Source organism: Oncorhynchus gorbuscha, linkage group LG07 (assembly GCF_021184085.1).
Source record: "Oncorhynchus gorbuscha isolate QuinsamMale2020 ecotype Even-year linkage group LG07, OgorEven_v1.0, whole genome shotgun sequence".
Lineage (NCBI taxonomy): Eukaryota > Metazoa > Chordata > Actinopteri > Salmoniformes > Salmonidae > Oncorhynchus > Oncorhynchus gorbuscha.
Window position 1 is genome coordinate 33,713,734 of NC_060179.1, and position 20,450 is coordinate 33,734,183.

At 41.9% G+C, this 20,450-nt stretch overlaps 1 protein-coding gene across 3 annotated transcripts in view; it reads right to left on the minus strand.

The window, feature by feature from the left end:
• Positions 1–20,450, minus strand: part of esyt2b (extended synaptotagmin-like protein 2b) — a 48,421-nt gene that overhangs the window by 1,587 nt on the left and 26,384 nt on the right. The window contains exons 11-22 of one of the 3 annotated variants that reach the window (XM_046356255.1): positions 18,938–18,986; positions 18,454–18,543; positions 16,229–16,324; positions 14,385–14,447; positions 12,146–12,220; positions 11,909–11,995; positions 8,335–8,484; positions 2,579–2,961; positions 2,273–2,371; positions 1,473–1,604; positions 813–918; positions 141–190 (exon numbers count right to left, since the gene is read on the minus strand). In XM_046356255.1, the coding sequence (XP_046212211.1) occupies positions 141–190; positions 813–918; positions 1,473–1,604; positions 2,273–2,371; positions 2,579–2,961; positions 8,335–8,484; positions 11,909–11,995; positions 12,146–12,220; positions 14,385–14,447; positions 16,229–16,324; positions 18,454–18,543; positions 18,938–18,986 (1,380 nt within the window). Of the gene's footprint in view, positions 1–140; positions 191–812; positions 919–1,472; positions 1,605–2,272; positions 2,372–2,578; positions 2,962–8,334; positions 8,485–11,908; positions 11,996–12,145; positions 12,221–14,384; positions 14,448–15,425; positions 15,528–16,228; positions 16,325–18,453; positions 18,544–18,937; positions 18,987–20,450 lie in introns of all 3 variants that reach the window. The other 2 variants (XM_046356254.1, XM_046356256.1) reach the window with 2 other exon arrangements.

Below are 20,450 nucleotides of genomic sequence, written 5' to 3' on the forward strand. Positions count from 1 at the left end.
AATTGTCTCACACCCAAAGATGTAATCATGGAATAAACAACAAACAACCTAGTTCATTTCACCAAATCAAATTTGTATCAAACGATAACACAAATACAACACAGAGCTGACAATACAAATTGGGTAAAGGAGCATCTTACCATTGTGTCCAGCCCTTGGATATATCCTCAACACTCAAATCCACCATCACCTGTTATAAGTACAGTCACATTGCAGGAGTCAACAACACTCAGATAATTCATCATGAAAATAAAAGTCCTTCATTTTTAAAGTACAACAATGTTGTGTCCCAAATGGCACCCTTTTCCCAACACAGTGCGCTCATAGGGCTCTGAAGTATTATTGCACTATATAGTGATGGATTCTGACTTCTAACCTTGAAAATATGAAACATCCTTATTCGTGTCACTGAGGGAGAGAGGGGAATGTGGAACATTTGCATTCTGTCAGAATATGATATTGTTAGACATCAGGGATCCTATGGGAAGGAGAAGGGCCACAGTCTGGTACAAGATAACAGGACAGCCGTTGGGGAGGAGTGTGGAACTTGGGGCCAGGGTCAGGTCAGATGAAGTGAGGAAGAACTGATCACTAAAGTTCTGTCTAGCAACTGAGGTGTATTGGCTGTTCAGATGTGTAAGGAGGAAAAATCACCTAAATGTATACCTGTGGTGGTGGAACCATGTCTTTGTCTTGCGCAGCTGTGTGACCCAGTGGGTGAGTAAACTTGGTTTGAGCTTTACTAATCGTAAACTCTTGATTTAGAATAGGGTGCCATTTGGAACAGACTATCTTTTGTGAGGAGACACTACCTTCCCGAGGAGTCCTCTGTGTTTGGACAGTATACTCCCTCCGTTCTTCACAGCGATGTCCAGAGTTCTCCTGTGCAGCTCCACCATGGACACACTGAACTCAAACCTGCAGATGAACAAAACACACACTTTAGGATTCTCCTTTGTTTATTTCTGAGTGATGATTTCCTACTGCAGTGATACTGGGTGATGAATGAATATAATACATGATGTGATTCATTTTTGCGATGGTTAAATAGTTGCATAATGGGTGGAGGTGGCCATAGAGATTGATGAGGAAATACTTTAATTTAATACATTTTAGAATAAGGCTGTAACATAACAAAATGTGGAAAAAGTCAAGGGGTCTGAATACTTTCCGAATGCACTGTAAATTCAGTAAGCGAACAGCCTCACAAAGGCTAACAATGAATATAGGGCCAGGCAACTTTTCACAGGGGAGTCAAGTCATTGCAGTCAACAACAACACCTCAAAACAAGATATTTTTTTAATTAAAGAGAAATTACTTAAAAGATCTATATGTAATTAGAGTCAAGTCATTGCAGTCAACAACAACACCTCAAAACAAGATACTTTTTTAATTAAAGAGAAATTACTTAAAAGATCTATATGTAATTCTATGGAGGTGGCCTACAGTGAACGTCCGAGTCAGAACTCACGTTTGATCATACACAGGGTTCAGGGTTTTCTTTATGGTGCTGGTTTTCCTCCGGCCTGTCCGGCTCTTGTCAGGGAGCAAGTAAACCCGAACGAAAGGATCTGATCCATCCTTAGTGAACGCAATGAGGTTTCTGAGGGCAAAATGTACAGGGGTCATTCAGGCACATTGAAATCTGAACAGAGTATGTCCTGACATTGTGGTAATTGAAATTAACACAGAGGGGCTGTTTCCTGGACACACATTATAAGCTTAGTCTTTGACTAAGGCACTTTCAATGGAGAATCTCCCCCCTTTTCCCCCCAATTTCGATATTGTCTCATTGCTGCAACTCCCCAACGCGCTCGGGAGAGGTGAAGGTTGAGTCATGCTTCCTCCGAAACATGACCCGCCAAACCACGCTCCATAACACCCGCCCGCTTAACCCAGAAGCTAGCTGCACCAATGTGTCGGAGGAAACATCATCCAACTGACGACCGAAATCAGTCTGCAGGTGCCCGGACCGACACGAAGGAGTCGCCAGAGCGCAATGAGCCAAGTAAAGCCCCCCCGGCCAAACCCTCCCCTAACCCAGAAGACTCTGGGCCAATTGTGCACCGCCCTATGGGACTCCCCGTCACGGCCGGTTGTGACACAGCCTGGGGTCGAACCCGGGTCTGTAGTGACACTTCAAGCACTGCGATGCAGTTCCTTAGACCGCTGCTCCACTCGGGAGGTCTAGGACAAGGCATAATCTGTGTCCAGGAACCTGGCCTATATAGTATATTTGGCTAGTCTAGTGTGATACATGAGGCCACTGACCGACAGGCGTGCACCACCACGATGAGCTTGTTCCTCTGGGAGCTGTGGCGGACAGTCAGCTGGATCTCCCCCAGGGGGTAAGGACTAGGGGCAGACCCACTGAAAATGCAACACCGCACAGATTATGGATTTGACTTTACTTCGTGATTGTGTGTGTGTGTGTGTGTGTGTGTGTGTGTGTGTGTGTGTGTGTGTGTGTGTGTGTGTGTGTGTGTGTGTGTGTGTGTGTGTGTGTGTGTGTGTGTGTGTGTGTGTGTGTGCGTGCGTGCGTGTGTGTGTGTACGTGAGTGTGTGTGTGGGATTTACTTCTGCAGCTGCCTGAGCCTCTGCTGCAGCTCTTGGGTGGCGAAGGGTAGGGAGATGTCCGAGGCCAGGCTGGCCATGGAGTCCTTATGGGGCAGGTGTTTCTGGGAGTTGGACATGGTGGTGCTCAGGTTGGAAGTGCTCCTGATAGAGGTGCTCCTGATGGGGCTGCCTCCGTACGGCTCCTCCTTTCGCTCCTCCCTGCGATGGAGGGAGTGGGTGGAGGCCTCCATGGGTGGTGTTGGGGTGGTGTAGGCTGGGGGGAGCGGCGATTCCGATGCGGAGAGTCTCTGGGAGGGGACGGTGGGGTTGACCTCGCTGGCTTTCCTCACCTGGACAGAGGAGAGCTGGTCCGATGCACTTGTCTGCTTCTCCAGGTACAGAACCTACGACACAGACGAGCAGAGCACAGTACCTTAAGAATACTGTACACTGTAATGGAAAACTGTAAATAATATGGTAATTTGGGGGTCTACAGTAAAATACTCTGAAACGTTTTGCTGCAGCATACTGTCAATTCTGAAGCATTGTGGGAAAATGTTGTGGGCGGGGCAAAGTATTGCTGTATTTTGAGAGGTCCTGTAATACCACCATCTTTGGAGCGCCAAAAACACTTTTGACCACTAGTGGGTGCCTGGTATTGTTGTTTCTGGCTCATTAACATATTTTGAAGATTGATAGATTTGTTGCACCCGTGATTGAGAATGCTATACCGATTGAATTCCTATGTGGTTATAGTGCCCCATCAATTTGTATAGGGAACCGTTTGGACTGGCAGCAAGTCTTCCAGAAGATTGCAACGGAAATGGAGCTCCACCTGGAGCTTCCATCTAGCTTGGAAAGACTATCGTGCAACATCAAAAAGCCTTCATCAAAAAGCCTTCACCGCTGCTCGATCAGCTGACTTTTCCAACTTGATTGAGGATTATAAAAACAGTCCAGCTGCTTGCTGGACCCTATTCTAACTAACTACTAAAAGAGCTACTTCCTGTGCTTGGTCCTCCCATGTTGAACACCAAATGGATGGGGCCACAGTGTCTCCTGACCCCTCCTGTCTCAGCCTCCAGTATTTATGCTGCAGTAGTTTGTGTCGGGGGGCTAGGGTCAGTTTGTTATACCTGGAGTACTTCTCCTGTCCTATTCGGTGTCCTGTGTGAATTTAAGTGTGCTCTCTCTAATTCTCTCTTTCTCTCTCTCAAAGGACCTGAGCCCTAGGACCATGCCTCAGGACTACCTGACATGATGACTCCTTGTTGTCCCCAGTCCACCTGGCCGTGCTGCTGCTCCAGTTTCAACTGTTCTGCCTTATTATTATTGGACCATGCTGGTCATTTATGAACATTTGAACATCTTGGCCATGTTCTGTTATAATCTCCACCCGGCACAGCCAGAAGAGGACTGGCCACCCCACATAGCCTGGTTCCTCTCTAGGTTTCTTCCTAGGTTTTGTCCTTTCTAGGGAGTTTTTCCTAGCCACCGTGCTTCTACACCTGCATTGCTTGCTGTTTGGGGTTTTAGGCTGGGTTTCTGTACAGCAATTTGAGATATCAGCTGATGTATGAAGGAAATTTGATTTGATTTGAAATGGCTCCCTATCCTCCGGATGTGTAACAAACTCACTAAAAGTGGCAGAAATAAAGACTTTCCTGTAAAAGCCAAACCTTGACCTGGAAAATTTTAAAACTGAAAAAGCTGCTCATCAACTTGCTGCCTTCATGAAGACAAATAATATATATAAAACTCTCCAGTCTGGTTTTAGACCCCATTATAGTACTGAGGTCGCACTCGTGAAGTTGGTTAATTACCTTTTCATGGCATCAGACCAAGGCTCTGCTCCTGTCGCTTTAGACACCATCGATCACCACATTCTTTTGGAGAGATTGGAAACCCTAATTGGTCTACACAGATGTCCTTGCCAGGTTTAGATTTTATCTGTCGGAAAGATATCAGTTTGTCTCTGTGGATGGTTTGTCCTTTAAGTTTCGGTGTTCCGCAAGCTTCTGTTTTCGGACCATTATTGTTTACACAATATTCTACCTCTTGGGGATGTCATTCGGAAACACAATGTCAACTTTCACTGCTAGGCAGATGACACACAGCTGTACATTTCGAAGAAACATGGTTAAGCCCCAAAATTGCCTACCCTGGAAGCCTGTGTTTCAGACGTAAGGTCATTTTTTAACTGAGATAAAACAGAGATGTTAGTTCTAGGTTCCAAGAAACGAAGAGATCTGCAGTTTGATCTTGATGGTTGTACATTCGTCTCAAATAAAACTGATGGACCTGCTCTGGACCCTGATCTTTCTTTTGACAAATATATCAAAAATATTTAAAGGGCAGCTTTTTTCCATCTTCGTAACATTGCAAAAATCTGAAACATTTTGTCAAAAAATTAATTAATTAGCTAATACATGCTTTTGTTTCTTCACGATTAGACTACTACCTAACTCCTACCTAACTGCTGTATATACCTACACATACACTTTGGTCACAAGACGCAAACCTGCATATTGTTCCTAGAAGTAAACAGCTGGAAGCAGGGCTTTCTCCAATAGAGTTATATTTCTATGGAATGGTCTGCCAATCCAGAGAGAGACGCAGACTTGGTCTCAACCTTTAAGTATTTACTGAAGACTCTTCAGTAGGTTCTATGATTGAGTGTTGTCTGGCCCAGGGGCTGAGGCATTGGCTTGCTAGTGCTCTCGCATGCCGTCCCTAGGAGGGGTGTATCATATCGTGCCAGGCTTTTTCCCGCTATACCGAACTTGAGTGGGTTGAGTCACTGACGTGATCTTCCTGTCCCCTGACCCCCCCCCCCCCCCCCCCCCCCCCCCCCCCCCCCATCTCAATCTCCAGTATCTATGCAGCAATAGTCTACGTGACAGGGGACTAGGGTGTGTCCTATCTGGTGTAATTCTCCTGCCTTATCTAGTGTCCTTTGTAATCTTAAGTCATTCTCCCATCTCTCTCTCTCTCTAAATGCTTGGCTATGAAAAGCAAGACAATTGACATTTACTGCTGATCTGCTGCACCCTCTATAACCACTTTGATTATTATTTGACGCTGTTGGTCATCTATGGAAGTTTGAACATCTTGAAGAACGATCTGGCCTTAATGGTCATATACTCTTATAATCTTCACCGGGCACAGCCAGAAGAGGACTCTCTAGGTTTCTTCCTAGGTTCCTACCATTCTAGGGAGTTTTTCCTAGCCACCATGCTTCTACATCTGCATTGCTTTCTCTTTGGGGTTGTAGGCTGGGTTTCTGTATAAGCATTTTGTAACATCTGCTGATGTAAAAAGGGCTTAATAAATACATTTGATTGATCGAAGCATTTAGGATTTCCAGCAAATTGTGTTGAAAATAGGTTTATTACCCAAGGCTTTGTTCAACACAGTGTACATTAGTGGCACCTGCTGGTCAAAATCATTTAGAGCAGACAAATTATTATAGATGAGGTCCCACATGCCGCAGCGTAGCCTATTTGTCTTCTACCGAAACGAATACCAAACCAATCAGGGGGTTGATCAACGAAACAAAGCTTCGGACGTAATTGATCATATGCTGATACAGGCATCGGCACACTGATTGGAAGTACACTGCTTAGCGATTTTAACGCATGCCTTGGGGCTCCGATATCAAACCTAACATCACTACTGTAATGTGTAAAGCCTTTACCTAGGAGCCAACCTGCTTGCACCAATCCCTTGTAAATACAGTAAAATACCGTGAAATACAAACCTCTCCCCTCAATGAATTAATGAATTGATCCATCCATTCATTCACAACCTTTACGGTATTGTACTCTGTGTCATTACACAGTACTTGCCTTGATACCGTATTTATGTTACAGTAGTTGTACTGCAATATGAAATACAGAATTTTTACTTGCCACAAAGCAGCCTGTAAGCTGTCAAATTCACAGTAACCCCTTCACAGTGTACATTGTGATGGGAAGTTCTGTTGACACATTTCAAAACGGTAACTTTTGAAAATAGACAGCAGGTCTATTATGGTTGCATCTCAAATGACTCCCTATTCCCTAAAACGTTGAGCTCTACGGGCCCTGGAATAAAAGTACAGTAGTTATTTACAGTTGAAGTCGGAGGTTTGCATAGACCTTAGCCAAATACATTTAAACTCAGTTTTTCACAATTCCTGACCTTTAATCCTAGTAAAATTTCCCTGTCTTAGGTCAGTTAGGATCACCACTGTATTTGAAGAATGTGAAATGTCAGAATAATAGGAGATAATTATTTATTTAATCACATTCCCAGTGGGTCAGAAGTTTACATACACTCAATTAGTATTGGGTAGCATTGCCTTTAAATTTTTTTACTTGGGTCAAACGTTTCTGGCAGCCTTCCACAAGTTTCCCACAATAAGTTGGGTGAACTTTGGCCCATTCCTCCTGACAGAGCTGGTGTAACTGAGTCAGGTTTGTAGGCCTCCTTGCTCTCACATGCTTTTTCAGTTCTGCTCACACATTTTCTAGGGGATTGAGCTCAGGGCTTTGTGATGGCACTCCAATACCTTGACTTTCTTGTCCTAAACCATTTTGCCACAACGTTGAAGTATGCTTGGGGTCATTGTCCATTTGGAAGACCAATTTGAGACCAAGCTTTAACTTCCTGACTAATGTCTTGAAATGTTGCTTCAATATATCCACATAATTTTTAATCCTCCTGATGCCATCTATTTTGTGACGTGTACCAGTCCCTCCTGCAGCAAAGCACCCCCATAACATGATGCTGCCACCCCCGCGCTTCACGGTTGGGATGGTGTTCTTTGGCTTGCAAGCCTCCCCTTTTTCCTCCAAACATAACAATGGGCATTATGGCCAAACAGTTCTATACTTTGTTTCATCAGACCAGAGGACATTTCTCCAAAAAGTATGATCTTTGTCCCCATGTGCATTTGCAAACCGTAGTCTGGCCATTTTATGGCGGTTTTAGAGCAGTGGCTTCTTCCTTGCTGAGCGGGCTTTCAGGTTATGTTGATATTGGACTCGTTTTACTGTGGATATAGATACATTTGTACCTGTTTCCTCCAGCATCTTTACAAGGTCCTTTGCTGTTCTGGGATTGATTTGCACTTTTCGCACCAAAGTACATTCATCTCTAGGATAAAGAACATGTCTCCTTCCTGAGCGGTATGCCGGCTGCGTGGTCCTATGGTGTTCGTACTTGCGTACTATTGTTTGTACAGATGAACGTCGTACATTCAGGTATTTGGAAATTGCTCCCAAGGATGAACCAGACTTGTGGATGTCTACAAAAAACATTTCTGAGGTTTTGGCTGATTTCTTTTGATTTTCCAATGATGTCAAGCAAAGAGGCACTGAGTTTGAAGGTAGGCCTTGAAATACATCCACATGTACACCTGCAATAGGCTAATTGACATAATTTGAGTCAATCAGAAGCTTCTAAAGCCATGACATAATTTTCTGGAATTTTCCAAGCTGTTTAAAGGCACAGTCAACTTAGTGTATGTAAACTTCTGACCCACTGGAATTTTGATACAGTGAATTATAAGTGAAATAATCTGTCTGCAAACAATTGTTGGTAAAATTACTTGTGTCATGCACAAAGTAGATGTCCTAACCGACTTGCCAAAACTATAGTTTGTTAACAAGACATTTGTGGAGTGGTTGAAAAACGAGTTTTAATGACTAAAACCTAAGTGTATGTAATCTTCCGACTTCAACTGTGCATAGGGAATAGCGTGCCATTTGGGAGGCAGCTATAAATATCCTTACCCTGAGAGCCAACTTGAGTTTGAGTGTGGAGCTGGGTCCAGAGTTCCTCAGGGAAAACTGCTGAGTAAACGTCATGTCTTCCTCCTCCAACAGACCACTCAAGGGGACTGTAAGATTACCCAGGGTGCACTTGTGCTTGTCATCCTTCACCTGGGCATAGACAGTCCAACAAAGGGTTAACATATTAGATATCCTATAATTCACATACACTTACTGTAAACTCAATGTTTGACCCATCCAAAAAACATCAGATATGTCTAAAGTACATAGTGTATAGAAATACAGTGCATTCAGACCCGTTGACTTCTTCCACATTTTGCCACATATTCTCCATGTCTTCTACAAAGGATAGGAAAGGTTGCCAAATATTATAAAATGTAATTGCAGATCCCCTAACGGAGTAGTGTGCTTTCTCTGGCTTGAGATGTTGCGTAACTTCCTTTATCCAATGATTAAAAGGAGGAGGAACCCGATCCTTCCACTTAAATAGTATAAGATATCTAGCTAGAAAAGTAGTAAATGCCAGCATGTTGCCGGTATAACTGTTTAGAGGGCCTCCTGCGGTGCCACTCCGAATAATGCAATAAAGGCAGAAGGTTATATGGGTGTCTCCAGTATCTAAGAAAACATCTCAAAAAGTGATGTCCAGAAATCTGTCCAAAAATTGTGTAATAAAGTAGCAGGAGCCTGCTAACATCGGTCACAAGTGGGATCTATTTCTAGTCTATTGGACAATTTTGGCCTCGTGCAATTTTTTGATTTGACCTTTATTTAACAAGGCACATCAGTTAAGAACAAATTCTTATTTTCAATGACAGCCTAGGAACTGTGGGGTTAACTGCCTGTTCAGGGGCAGAAAGACAGATATTGTACCTTGTCAGCTCGGGGATTTGAACTTGCAACCTTTCAGTTACTAGTCCAACGCTCTAACCACTAGGCTACCCTGCCGCAATGCAGCCGACAAACTATTTTAAATTGAGTTACAGCATGTCTTAAACATATAGATGAAGAATGTATTCTCTGAAGCATACTCTGCCAAATTTAGTCTCAAAGTTGTTCATCTAAATCCTCTTCCCATTGGTTCTTAAGAGAGTGCAGGGAATCCAGATTGTGCGAGTGTAATAACGTATAGATCAAGCTTATACCTCCTTTGATATAAGGGTTCACTTTAAAAATAGAATCTAGAATGGAAGTAGCTGGGCGTGATGGGAAGTATGAGAGTATGAAGATACAAAACTACGCAAATGCAGTATCTAAAGAAATGGGATCGAGCAATATTGAACTTTTGTACTCACTGTTCAAAAGATACAAAATCCAAATCAATATACAAGTCGTTCAGTGTGGAGATCCCTTTTCCGGACCAGATAGGAAACGCCCGGTCAAATAATGATGGAGAGAATGCAATGGTTCTTTAGTAAATGGGGCAGAAGTTGAAAATTCACTGAGACCAAACGATCGCCTGAACTGTTTCCAGATTTCTTTTAGAATGTTTCTTAATAGGGATTTTTAGTGTATTTGGAAACGGGCTCAGCTGATTCAAGTTTTGAGCAGAGTAAGGCAGCTAAAGAGGTGGGGCCACAGGATGAGATCTCCAAGGTAAAAAAAAAGCTTCATTCAAATTGTGTGTGACCCAAATATTTCAATTTCTGCGTAGTCACTCTGAAGGGCACACGACTACCAGACGTTTGCATGGCAGAGTTTGAGGAGAATGATTCCTCAAATACGGAAAGCAAGAAAGGAGAGAGTTCATCTGAGAATTAAAAACTACAAGAATTTGCTCGGAAAATCGGGTCCATGGGATTTACCACACTGCATAGATTTAATTGCTAACACACTCTTTTACAGAGAGCTGTTCTTCTCATTCAGCAGCTCTCTCAGGCTCAACTGTAGGAAGTTCTCAAAGAAGGTGTCGAGTAAGTTAGCATTACCAGCCGATTCCGAAGTGTATAATTGTGAGTAAAAGTTATGAAAGCATGAATTGACCTCTGAACTATCAATTACATTTGTTACCCAGCTCGTCAGTTATCTCAGGTATGGTTTGATTTGCGGTACTGGTGTGCTAGAATTTTCCCTGATTTCTCTTCATGTTCGTCATTTTTCGTATCACGATTTACTCATTCGATTTTCAGCCTGTCGAGAAGAAGAAAAAAAACTCTGTCTGAAGTGTTAAACGTTGTTTCAGGAAATCTACAAATGAAGAGGTTGAATATGTCATTTTAAAATCCAATATTTTATTTGTAAGTTCTCCCTAGGCGCTGAATGTTGCACTTCCTTAATGTTGCGCTGTACGAAATAATTTGGCCCCTTAGATAAGCCTTCATTGATTCCTATACAGTTGTAGGAGACATTCCAGGGGTTTGAATAAGCTTGAGAAATAGTTACATTTGAGATTATATAAAAGAAACAAAGGTTTCTTCTGATAGCAGTAGTAGTGAGAACAAAATAACAAAACGAACCGTGAAGCTGATATGAGAAGTGCAGACAGGCAACTAAACATAGAATAATAACCCACAAACTATACAAGGCATATGGCTACCTAAATATGGTCCCCAATCAGAGACAACGATAAACAGCTGTCTCTGATTGAGAACCAATCTAGGCAACCATAGACATAAAAACACCTAGACTGGAAAAAAACCCATAAACATAAACCCTCGTCACACCCTGACCTAACCAAAATAATAAAGAAAACAAAGATAACTAAGGTCAGGGCGTGACGCATTGCGAACGGTATGTTTTTACTCATTAAAAATGGCCGCCCTTCTGGTTTTAGAATGAAAATTGGAATGATATGATTGACCGATCCACCCTCCTTTTAAACGAGAGTGGTCGGACGTGCGGAGATGTGAACCATTGTGGTGGCAGTATCACGCTGTGGGGATGTTTTTCAGCGGCAGGGACTGGGAGACTAGTCAGGATCTAGGGAAAGATGAACGGAGCAAAGTACAGAGATTCTTGATGAAAACCTGCTTCAGAGTACTCAGGGCCTCAGACTGGGGCGAAGGTTCACCTTCCAACAGGACCACGACCCTAAACACACAGCCAAGACAACGCTGGAGTGGCATCGGGACAAGTCTCTGAATGTCCTTGAGTGTCCCAGCCAGAGCCCGGACTTGAACCCTATCGAACATCTCTGGAGAGACCTGAAAAATAGCTGTGCAGCGATGCTCCCCATCCAACCTGACAGAGCGTGAGAGGTTCTGCAGAGAAGAATGGGAGAAACTCCCAAAATACAGGCGTGCCAAGCTTGTAGCGTCAGGCTATAATTGAGGCTGTAATTGCTGCCAAAGCTGCTTGCTGCCAAAGCTGCTTTAACAAAGTAGTGTGTAAAGGGTCTGGGGGGGTTCCAATGTTTTTGCTTTGTCATTATGGGGTATTGTGTGTAGATTAATGAGAAGATATACTTGAAAAAAAATCTATTTTAGAATAAGGATGAAACGTAACAGAATGTGGAAAAAGCCAAGTGGCCTGAATACTTTCCAAATGCACTGTAGATCACCTACCAGTTGTGGTATGGTGAAAAATAAATGTAAATGTACAGTACATAGTTGTTAACTAAGGTGTGGGACAGTACCTCCACTTCCAGCTCCTGCCTCCTGGGGTTATGGACAAGGAAGGAGAAGGCTTCCTCCCACATTGGCTCATTGGTCTTATAGCGGATCTGAAGGTAACACATATAGAATAGAATACAATGAAATAGAATAGAATAACTGTATTTATTTAAAACATCCTCAAAGTGTAAGAGAAATATGTGGTTTTCAATGACCATTTCCAATTATCTACAGAAACCATACCCACAGTAGTTTCTTACCTTACTCTCAAATGATTTGTTCCCAACTGTGAAATAGACATAAGGACTTGGTTCACTGCTCGTTTTCTTGCCGGACTGTGAGAGATGACCAGGAAAAGAGTGGCTCTGAACGAGTGTTACTAAGACATAAACACATGCTGAAAACATTGTTATTCTTCAGCTAACTGTAGTAACAAAGTTATTATACAGTAGGAACACACTGAAAATCACTGATAAAATGGGTAGAAGTGTCTATCCTGAGATGAAAGAGAATATAATTTAGGCTGCATGCCAAATGGTTCCCTATTCCTTATTTATAATTTTTTGGGGGGGGAAATGGATAGTAGCTAGGAAATGGTCAACCTTGGTCTTAATTCTTCATTCTGATTTCAAGCTCCTTCTCAGCTTTGAAATCCAATAACTTTCACTGTTGGCAACCGGTTTATACCTTGTGCATATAACAATGTGTGTTTCCCAAATGCCACCATATTCCCTGTGTAATGCACTACTTTTGAGGAAGGCCCATACCGTAGCCTCTGGTTAAACGTAATGCACTATATAGGTAATAGGGTGCCATTTTGGACACATCCAGTGTATGAGTCTAAAGTTACCAAACTTAAGTGCATCCCTACCTTCTGGAAATGGATCTAGTCTGATAAAAAAAAGATTGATTTATAAAACAGCCTGAGAGAGACACAACCCCAAACTATCACATGCCAGAATATGTTTTTAGTCAGAAGTCAAAAGGAATGGTTAAATGCAGATTTACATTCAGAACAAATTATTATATTAGTCCAAGCTCTATATTAAAATGTGCACACTCTAAAAAATGCTAGGTAAAAAACAACTCAGCGCTGGATAAATCGTGGACAGAACACATTTTGGGATATTTCAACTTTCTTTGAAGACTGGAGGTGTGGCTTAGTAGGGGCTTGTAGGGGCATGGCTTTATTATAGTTATTTTTGGTCACTCGTGATAGTAAATGTCATTCAGGTTAATCTGTTCTATTGTATTGCCATCACATGTTAAGATTGAGCAATGACACTTGTGTAGCTTTAATGAGGTTTAAAGAGTTTTTCAACTGGCCACGCATATTCCCATGTTGATATAGTTACCACTTTGTTATAATATTTTAAAACATTTTTGTTAAATTTATATTAATATATGTAATGTGCAAAAATATTGAAGGAAAATGTTGATTTGCAATGTACAAACTTAACATGAACAAGAATTACCTTTACTTTCATGGGTGGCCAAAAATAATTATCCGGAAACTCACCCCCAGGGCATGTCTTCTTTAAATATAAATGTAATAACATTATTACTTAAACATTATAACAATGTGGTAACTCTCTCAACATTGGGATATGCTTAGGCACTTGAGGAACTCATACTCTTGTGTAAACCCCATAAAAGCTACAAAAGTGTGCGCAACATTAACATATGATGACAATACAACAGAACATGAACCATAATTACGTATACCTGCACGGTTGGCCAAAAGTAACTATCTAAAAGCCACAACCTACTAAGCCACGTATCCAGTCTTCTGATCTGGCAGGGTCATAGCTCAATAACCCAGCATCAATAACCCCAAAATCAAATTAGTTGGGTCAACTGGTTGGGTCAAAATAACCCAACGTGTGTTCTGTTCTCTATTTACCCAAATTGGGTTGTTTTTAACCCAGCATATGTTTGAGTGTTGAGGGTGAGTGAGGTTTTGATTTCTCGTCCCCCTCTCGTTCTCTCTCTCTCTCTTTCTTCATCTACCAAATGAACATGTTTTGAACTTTGATGAACATTATAGTGCATGTCATTAAAAATCGGTGGCCATTTTGTATCAAGCGTCTCAGAGTAGGAGCTCTGATTTTGCATTTAAGATCACAATGAATAAGATTACATGACAGATGGACCTGGATCAGCAGTCTAATACTCTTGAGATGCTCGATGCATACGGCCCCTGGTTTGTAAAGGTCCAGGTATGTGAAAAATCCAGGTCTCATAGTGTGCAGTAAAGGAAAGGCTATAATGTGATGCTTGAAGCGATTAAAAGAGTACAGACAGACATAGACAGAGTGATCACCCATCTCCAAGCGTGAATGAACAATTACTCACCATGAATAAACAATGCGTTTACCATCAATGAGCAAAAATAATCAAAGTCAATTTGGATGGCACAAAGTAAGGACGGGCACAGACTGAGACCATTATAAGCTGTCTATGTGTGCTGGCATGCATCATCCCACTTCCTTACTTTACCTTCAGGGATTTATAGACAGAGGCTTGTTTCAACACGTCATGGTTGAAATTAAACCGGTCGCTCTTTAATCCAAGGGGGGGGGGGAGAAAAATCACATCCGGAGTTAGTAGGACGAGGGGACTGAGTACGATTAGGTTTAGCTTTGGTCCAGGATGTCGCTGGTGAGAGCGTAGCCGAACGACGGGCTGGACCAGAGCTAGATTAGGTTGTCTTAAAGTGGTATGAAAACAACAACAATCCAGAGAGAATGGAAAAGGAAAGGAATGGAAAAGGAAAGGAGACAGCCAAGAAACAAAGCAAGAGGATTGTCCAAGATATAAATAAATAAAAAAGGTCCATCTATGAACAATAGAGAACAAAGCAGACATTACAACGAATGGAGAAGGCAGTATAAAAGAAAAGCTGTACGGTGAATGAAAAGATTCTTCTATTCGGGAGAAGCTATAGAATGAATTGCCGGGAGGACCTTGTGATGGGGGATGTTGTTTAGCTCAAAGCTAATAAGAGATCTGACAGTATTTAAATATTCTCTGACTTAGACTTAACTGTCCACTAGACGGACACTAAAAGCAACAGCCGTCAACACATCCTTAAAGTAATGTGCCACAAATAGCCCCCTCAATCAAATACCCTGAGACCTTCAAATCAATAGTTCTTGGAAACCATATTATCCCTGCCTGCACCTTGTTGTTGGTTGAAAGATGAAGCACTATCCTCTATCCTGAGTTATTGGAATTATTATTTAGTCTATAAGATAAAAAATATTCATGATCTACCCGCTATCGAAAATTGTATAATAATATTATTGGATTTAGAACCATGCAGCAGAGTCAATCGACATGCTTTATGGTACAAGACTCACTGCAGTAGTTCTGTTACTTAGCTCTGGTCCAGGGCGTCATTCGGCTACGCTTCCACTACCTTAGTGATAGTAAGAGCGCAGCCGAACGACGCCCTGCACCAGAGATAGTCTGTTACGGTTCAAACCCACCACACACTACTAATGCTAACTCTAGGATGCAGAGTACCGGAGGACTCACAAATAAGGTTCTATACATTGAGGTATTGTTCTCACAAAATACTAGGCCAGATGCTCTCCTCTCTTTTAAGTTTCCACACCCAAAGCTCCCTGTAAAGACGCTCTTTATAGGGAAAGAACAGGGAGAGAAGAAGTTCAATAAAATATGGCTAAGATGCTAAAGAGGCTAAGACTCTGACAGGCTCATTTAGGAGTTGACTGTCTTGGGCTGATATTGACCCATATCTGTGGGCTATAAGGTCAAAGGTAAACGACAGTGTTGAAGAAGGAGACAAAAAAAAAGGAGTTTCAACAGACAGATACACAGATGAATCCATTGAGGTGCTCATGTGACGTTAAAGGCGTGGAAGACCAGATAGACAGGGTCGAGATGAAAACAGTCAACTATGGCATGTGGACTGAACTTCAGTGCGATGTTTGCACAACTACACGTGAAAATGTGTAACTGAAAAGGCTTTCTGAGCTGCGTTAAAAATATTTCGGAAACATTACTTTCAAGTTCAATTTGGCGTGATTCACAATAGCTCCTTTGGGCGGAGTAGAATATGTCCAGAAATATATTACATTGTTCTCTGTGTCCTTATTCACATCATGTCATAGGCCAACATTTGTTAACATTAACAGAAATATGTATGGCATGGGAACAACTCACATCATTCTACAGTAAATGTAATCATGTACAGTATGCCAAATTAGCTTTAACTTGCAGCAATTCAATCATTTTGTGCCTCACTCCACCACCAGAACACTCCTTCAACCCTAAACCACTTTAACTGAACAGTCCTGTCATCCAGCTCCACTCACCGGCAGGTTCTTTGCCGAGTCCAAGTACACCACCAGGAGAGCAGACGAGAGTCCATCATTGGCCAGGCTTCTGTCAGCTCGCACGCTCCTCAACACCTGATTGGATAGGAGAGACAGGCGGAGGTCACTACTGAGACAAACTGGACTAGGAGAAGTGGGCAGCCTTCTAATTCACGTCTAACTGTAATACACGTGACAATAGCAAGACCGAGAGAGACAGGCTAAGTCAAGGTGTTGAAGCTAGCCTGCTGGTACGATGCCATTATACACGCCTGGGCCTGTCTTGAATTATCATACGATTGGGAAGGGGGGGTAAGAACCCAAATTGAAAAGATAAGGGGTTGCCTGTGTGTGCTAAATGGGGCCGATTCCGACCCGTTTTATGCACTTTTCTCTCTATTCGTATTCTGACCTTTAACTTAAGCATGAGAATAGCATGCTATTCACCCGCTATTCGTTTTGGGGTGGAGATCTAAGAAATGAAGGTGAATAAGGTCGAGCAACCATGTCGGGAAATGATCTACTTTCTCTTTTTCCAATAGAAATAACAGCATTCTCCATGCACTGGTATTTCTAATTGATGATAGCATTTGATAAGAGCTAGGTCAATGAGTAATCCGTTTGTAGGAGAGGATTGTAAATACACATTGCAATCGTTTTAGATGATTTCTCCTGACGATCTCTGGACACGAATGTGAAACCAGTCATATGGATGCAAACTGAAAATCGTATCAACATGACATGTACTGTGGCCCCTTTTCCAAAAGCGAAGTGGGCTATAAATAGCTGTGCCCTCAATTTGAGTGGCATGAAGTTTGGAGACCCAAGCTATAGGCTTCTGTAGGGATGAACCTGCTGAGTTGATGTACGCGCTTTAAAATGTTTTCATTATTGTTAGGATCTAAATAAACAGAGTACAAAAAACTAACGGACACTTAATCAAGCTCAAACCAAGTTTATTCACCCACGGGGTCATACAGCTGCATAAGACAAAGAACATATTCACACATGCAGTGATATTTAACCCTTTCTCCTATGCTGAGCCCCTCCTTACACATCTGAACAGCCAATACACCTCTGTTGCTGTCCAGAACATTAGTGATATATGTTCTTCCTCACTTCATCTAACCTGACCTCTGCCCCAAATCCTCACTCATCACCAACTCATGGCTGTCATGGTGACTTGTACCAGACTGTGTCTCTTCTCCTCCCATAGGATTCCCTGATGGCTAACAATAACATATCCTGACATAATGTAAACATACATTACCCCTCTCTCCCTCAGTGACATGAATAAGTGCATTTCATGATTTCAAATGTTAAGAAATCAGAAGCCAGGCTTTTCATCATTTTATTGTACAATTTGTATCATGTTAAATATTAGCCACTATCAGGAGCCACCGTCAGTAATACCCACGTACATTTATAACGGCCACTTTAGTGTTAAGTTTTCTTCAATTTGTAGCTTACATTTTGCATCATTCCATTCCGTCTACCTTTCTTTTCTCTGTCACATCTGTGTAGTTGTTCCTGAGGGTCACTAGTATTAGTGGATCACATTATGCTAGCGTTGGGCTAGCGTTGTGCAATAATTTGGGACATGTAGCGAGCTGAACATTATTATGGGTGACAGTTTTCATCACTGCATTCTACACCAGAAAGTTGGTCGGCCGTCTTTGATGTCACGTAGGTTGATACATTCCTATGTTTTCATATATGAAGCCCTTTTACAAAAAGTCCCACTGTACATAACATCATTACTAAACTTTAGACATACGAGTTACTGCATCCAGTCTCAGGGACGGCTAACTCTGGAAATTCCTTTGGTCTCTACAGTTATGTAAATCAGCTTTTAGTGTTTTTGAACCTTATCTGTGGAACAATCTTCAAAATGTTCTGAAATGTGATGTTTTGGCGCCTCTAAGCCAATTCAAAACTCTGAGGGCCTTTTTACCGATGAATATCTTTGTTTTTCATGACCGTGTTTTTCTTTCTGTTTGCATTTTGAATTTAGATGTTGATGTATGTATTTTCTGTCATATACAGTGTATATCATTCAGGGCTCAGCTGTAAAAGAGACCTTGGTCTCAGTATGACTCCCTGATAAAATAAAGGTACATTTTCTTTAAGTGTATTTGTAGCGTATGTAGATTTGTGTGTATTTTGAATGCTGCACAAAATAGATGTCCAATGTAAATAAAATAATGTCATATCAAATACTGCACCTGGTCCATCTTTTCAGGGGTGGAGAGCAGAGAGAGCCACTCCAGTTTCAAGTGTAGCTTCCCTGTTGAGACTTCTTCCAGATCAAACCACTAGAACGACAGGATGTTCAAGGGGGCATTTCAAATGGCACCCTGTTGTCTTTATGGTGCACTACTTTTCACCAGGGCTCTGGTAAAGAAGTAGTGCACAATATAGGGAATATGATGACATTTGGGACCTACATACCCTAAATCTCAACAGAGTAAAGTAGTGAGTGAATCACACCAACAGGGATGGCCGTCTCCCCAGACGTAGTGTAGGAGTGATGGATAACAACACAGTATCTTCAAATTGACAAAGGCAGGATATTATAGTAAGGCAAAATCGCTATCCAAGTGCAGAACTGAAGACAAGCCTCTTGTTCTATTTTCATGATTTTTTTCTTATTTTAACCACATGAAAAAAATGATGAAAAAAATATATCGGATCAGCGGGTAGATTTACCTCATCGACCTTCTGCTCTTTGTGAAGCTCCGTCATATCGATCATCAGGCTGCAATCGAAGACACAAAGATTGGATAAGAAATTAGTAGGTAGGATTAATCACAACAGAAGCTAAATTGATTCACTGATACAGCATGTTGGCACTCCGACCCAGTCAGGGTCCAATAGGGCTCCACTCAAAAGTAGTGCAATGCATTGGGAATAGGGTGCCATTTGGGACACAGCCAGCACACCGTGAAAGAGAGAAGAGACACATTAAAGTATCTGTGATGTACTAAGTATCTGTCATCAGTGTACAATAGTCACATTAGGAGTTGGACAGAAGCTCTGCTTCTTGGGCCTCATTCCAAGGGGATAGCATAGCTTTGGTCCAACTCCTCATGTGACTATTGTACACCGATCACAGATACTTAGTACATCACAGATACTTCAATGCATCTCTTCTCTCTTTCAAGGGGCCACCCTTCACTGTGACATATAGGAGGGAAGTTTTTTGGTGAGAAGATAGATGCTAAGTCTCCGATAGTTCTGCTCCAGGGCGTCACGTGCGGTTTGCTAGCGCCGAAGGCTCGGCATCAGCATGCCGCACGTAACACTCTGGGCCAGAGCTAAGTTTTTGATATATTTTCGGCTAGATAAGATCATTTGCTTGATATTGGATACAATAACTCACAATGCAGAGGACTAATAAGCCGTGTGAGCATGGGGTGATAAGAAAAAGACACACTGTAATTCATTTCCTGTTGTTTTTAACAGTAACTTACAGGCAACTGGCTACCTGTAAGTTACCGTACAGTATAGTATATCACTTGCACTTCTAGAGGCCTTAACAAAGGTAGTGATGGGACGACTGATCCCGTAGCCTCGATGCAGTTTTCAAAGCACTACTGATTCGACACAACGTACCGATGCTTGTAAATAAGTGAAAATACCACGTGATGATGACGACGGTTGAAGCTTTGTACGTCACACTACCATCAGCCTGTAGAGCAGTGGTGAGTGAGTCTCTTGTCTTGAATCCCCATAAAGACGTGTTTATTTGTGTAAGTAGTTTTCTTCGAAACACTGGCTACGCTGTACTTCTAACTTTTAAATTATGAGTTTCGATAGGCATAGGCAGTTTTTCTTTTATTTAACATCCTAAATCATGCAATGGAGCCAACTTCTTTTTGTAAATGTTTTTTGGTATATAAAAAAAATAAAAAATAAAAAATAGGTTGCTAGTTTGAAAGCATAGATGGAAAGGTTCAAAGAAACATTACCACTACTTTTTTTTTTTACCATGTGTTGTAAAATGCGAGATCCCACTGATTTAGGTACTGTAAACTGAGCTACCATTTAAGCACTACACACCGAAGACAATCTAAGTCAATTGGTAAATAAGGTGTCCGGTAGAGGTCGGTGTTTGAAAGCAACTTTGCGTCGAAGAACGCATCAGCACCGCGGCGAAATCAGTGTGATTTCGCATTTTGCAACGCATAAAAAAGCATGTGATCTGATCAAAAGAAGCTTC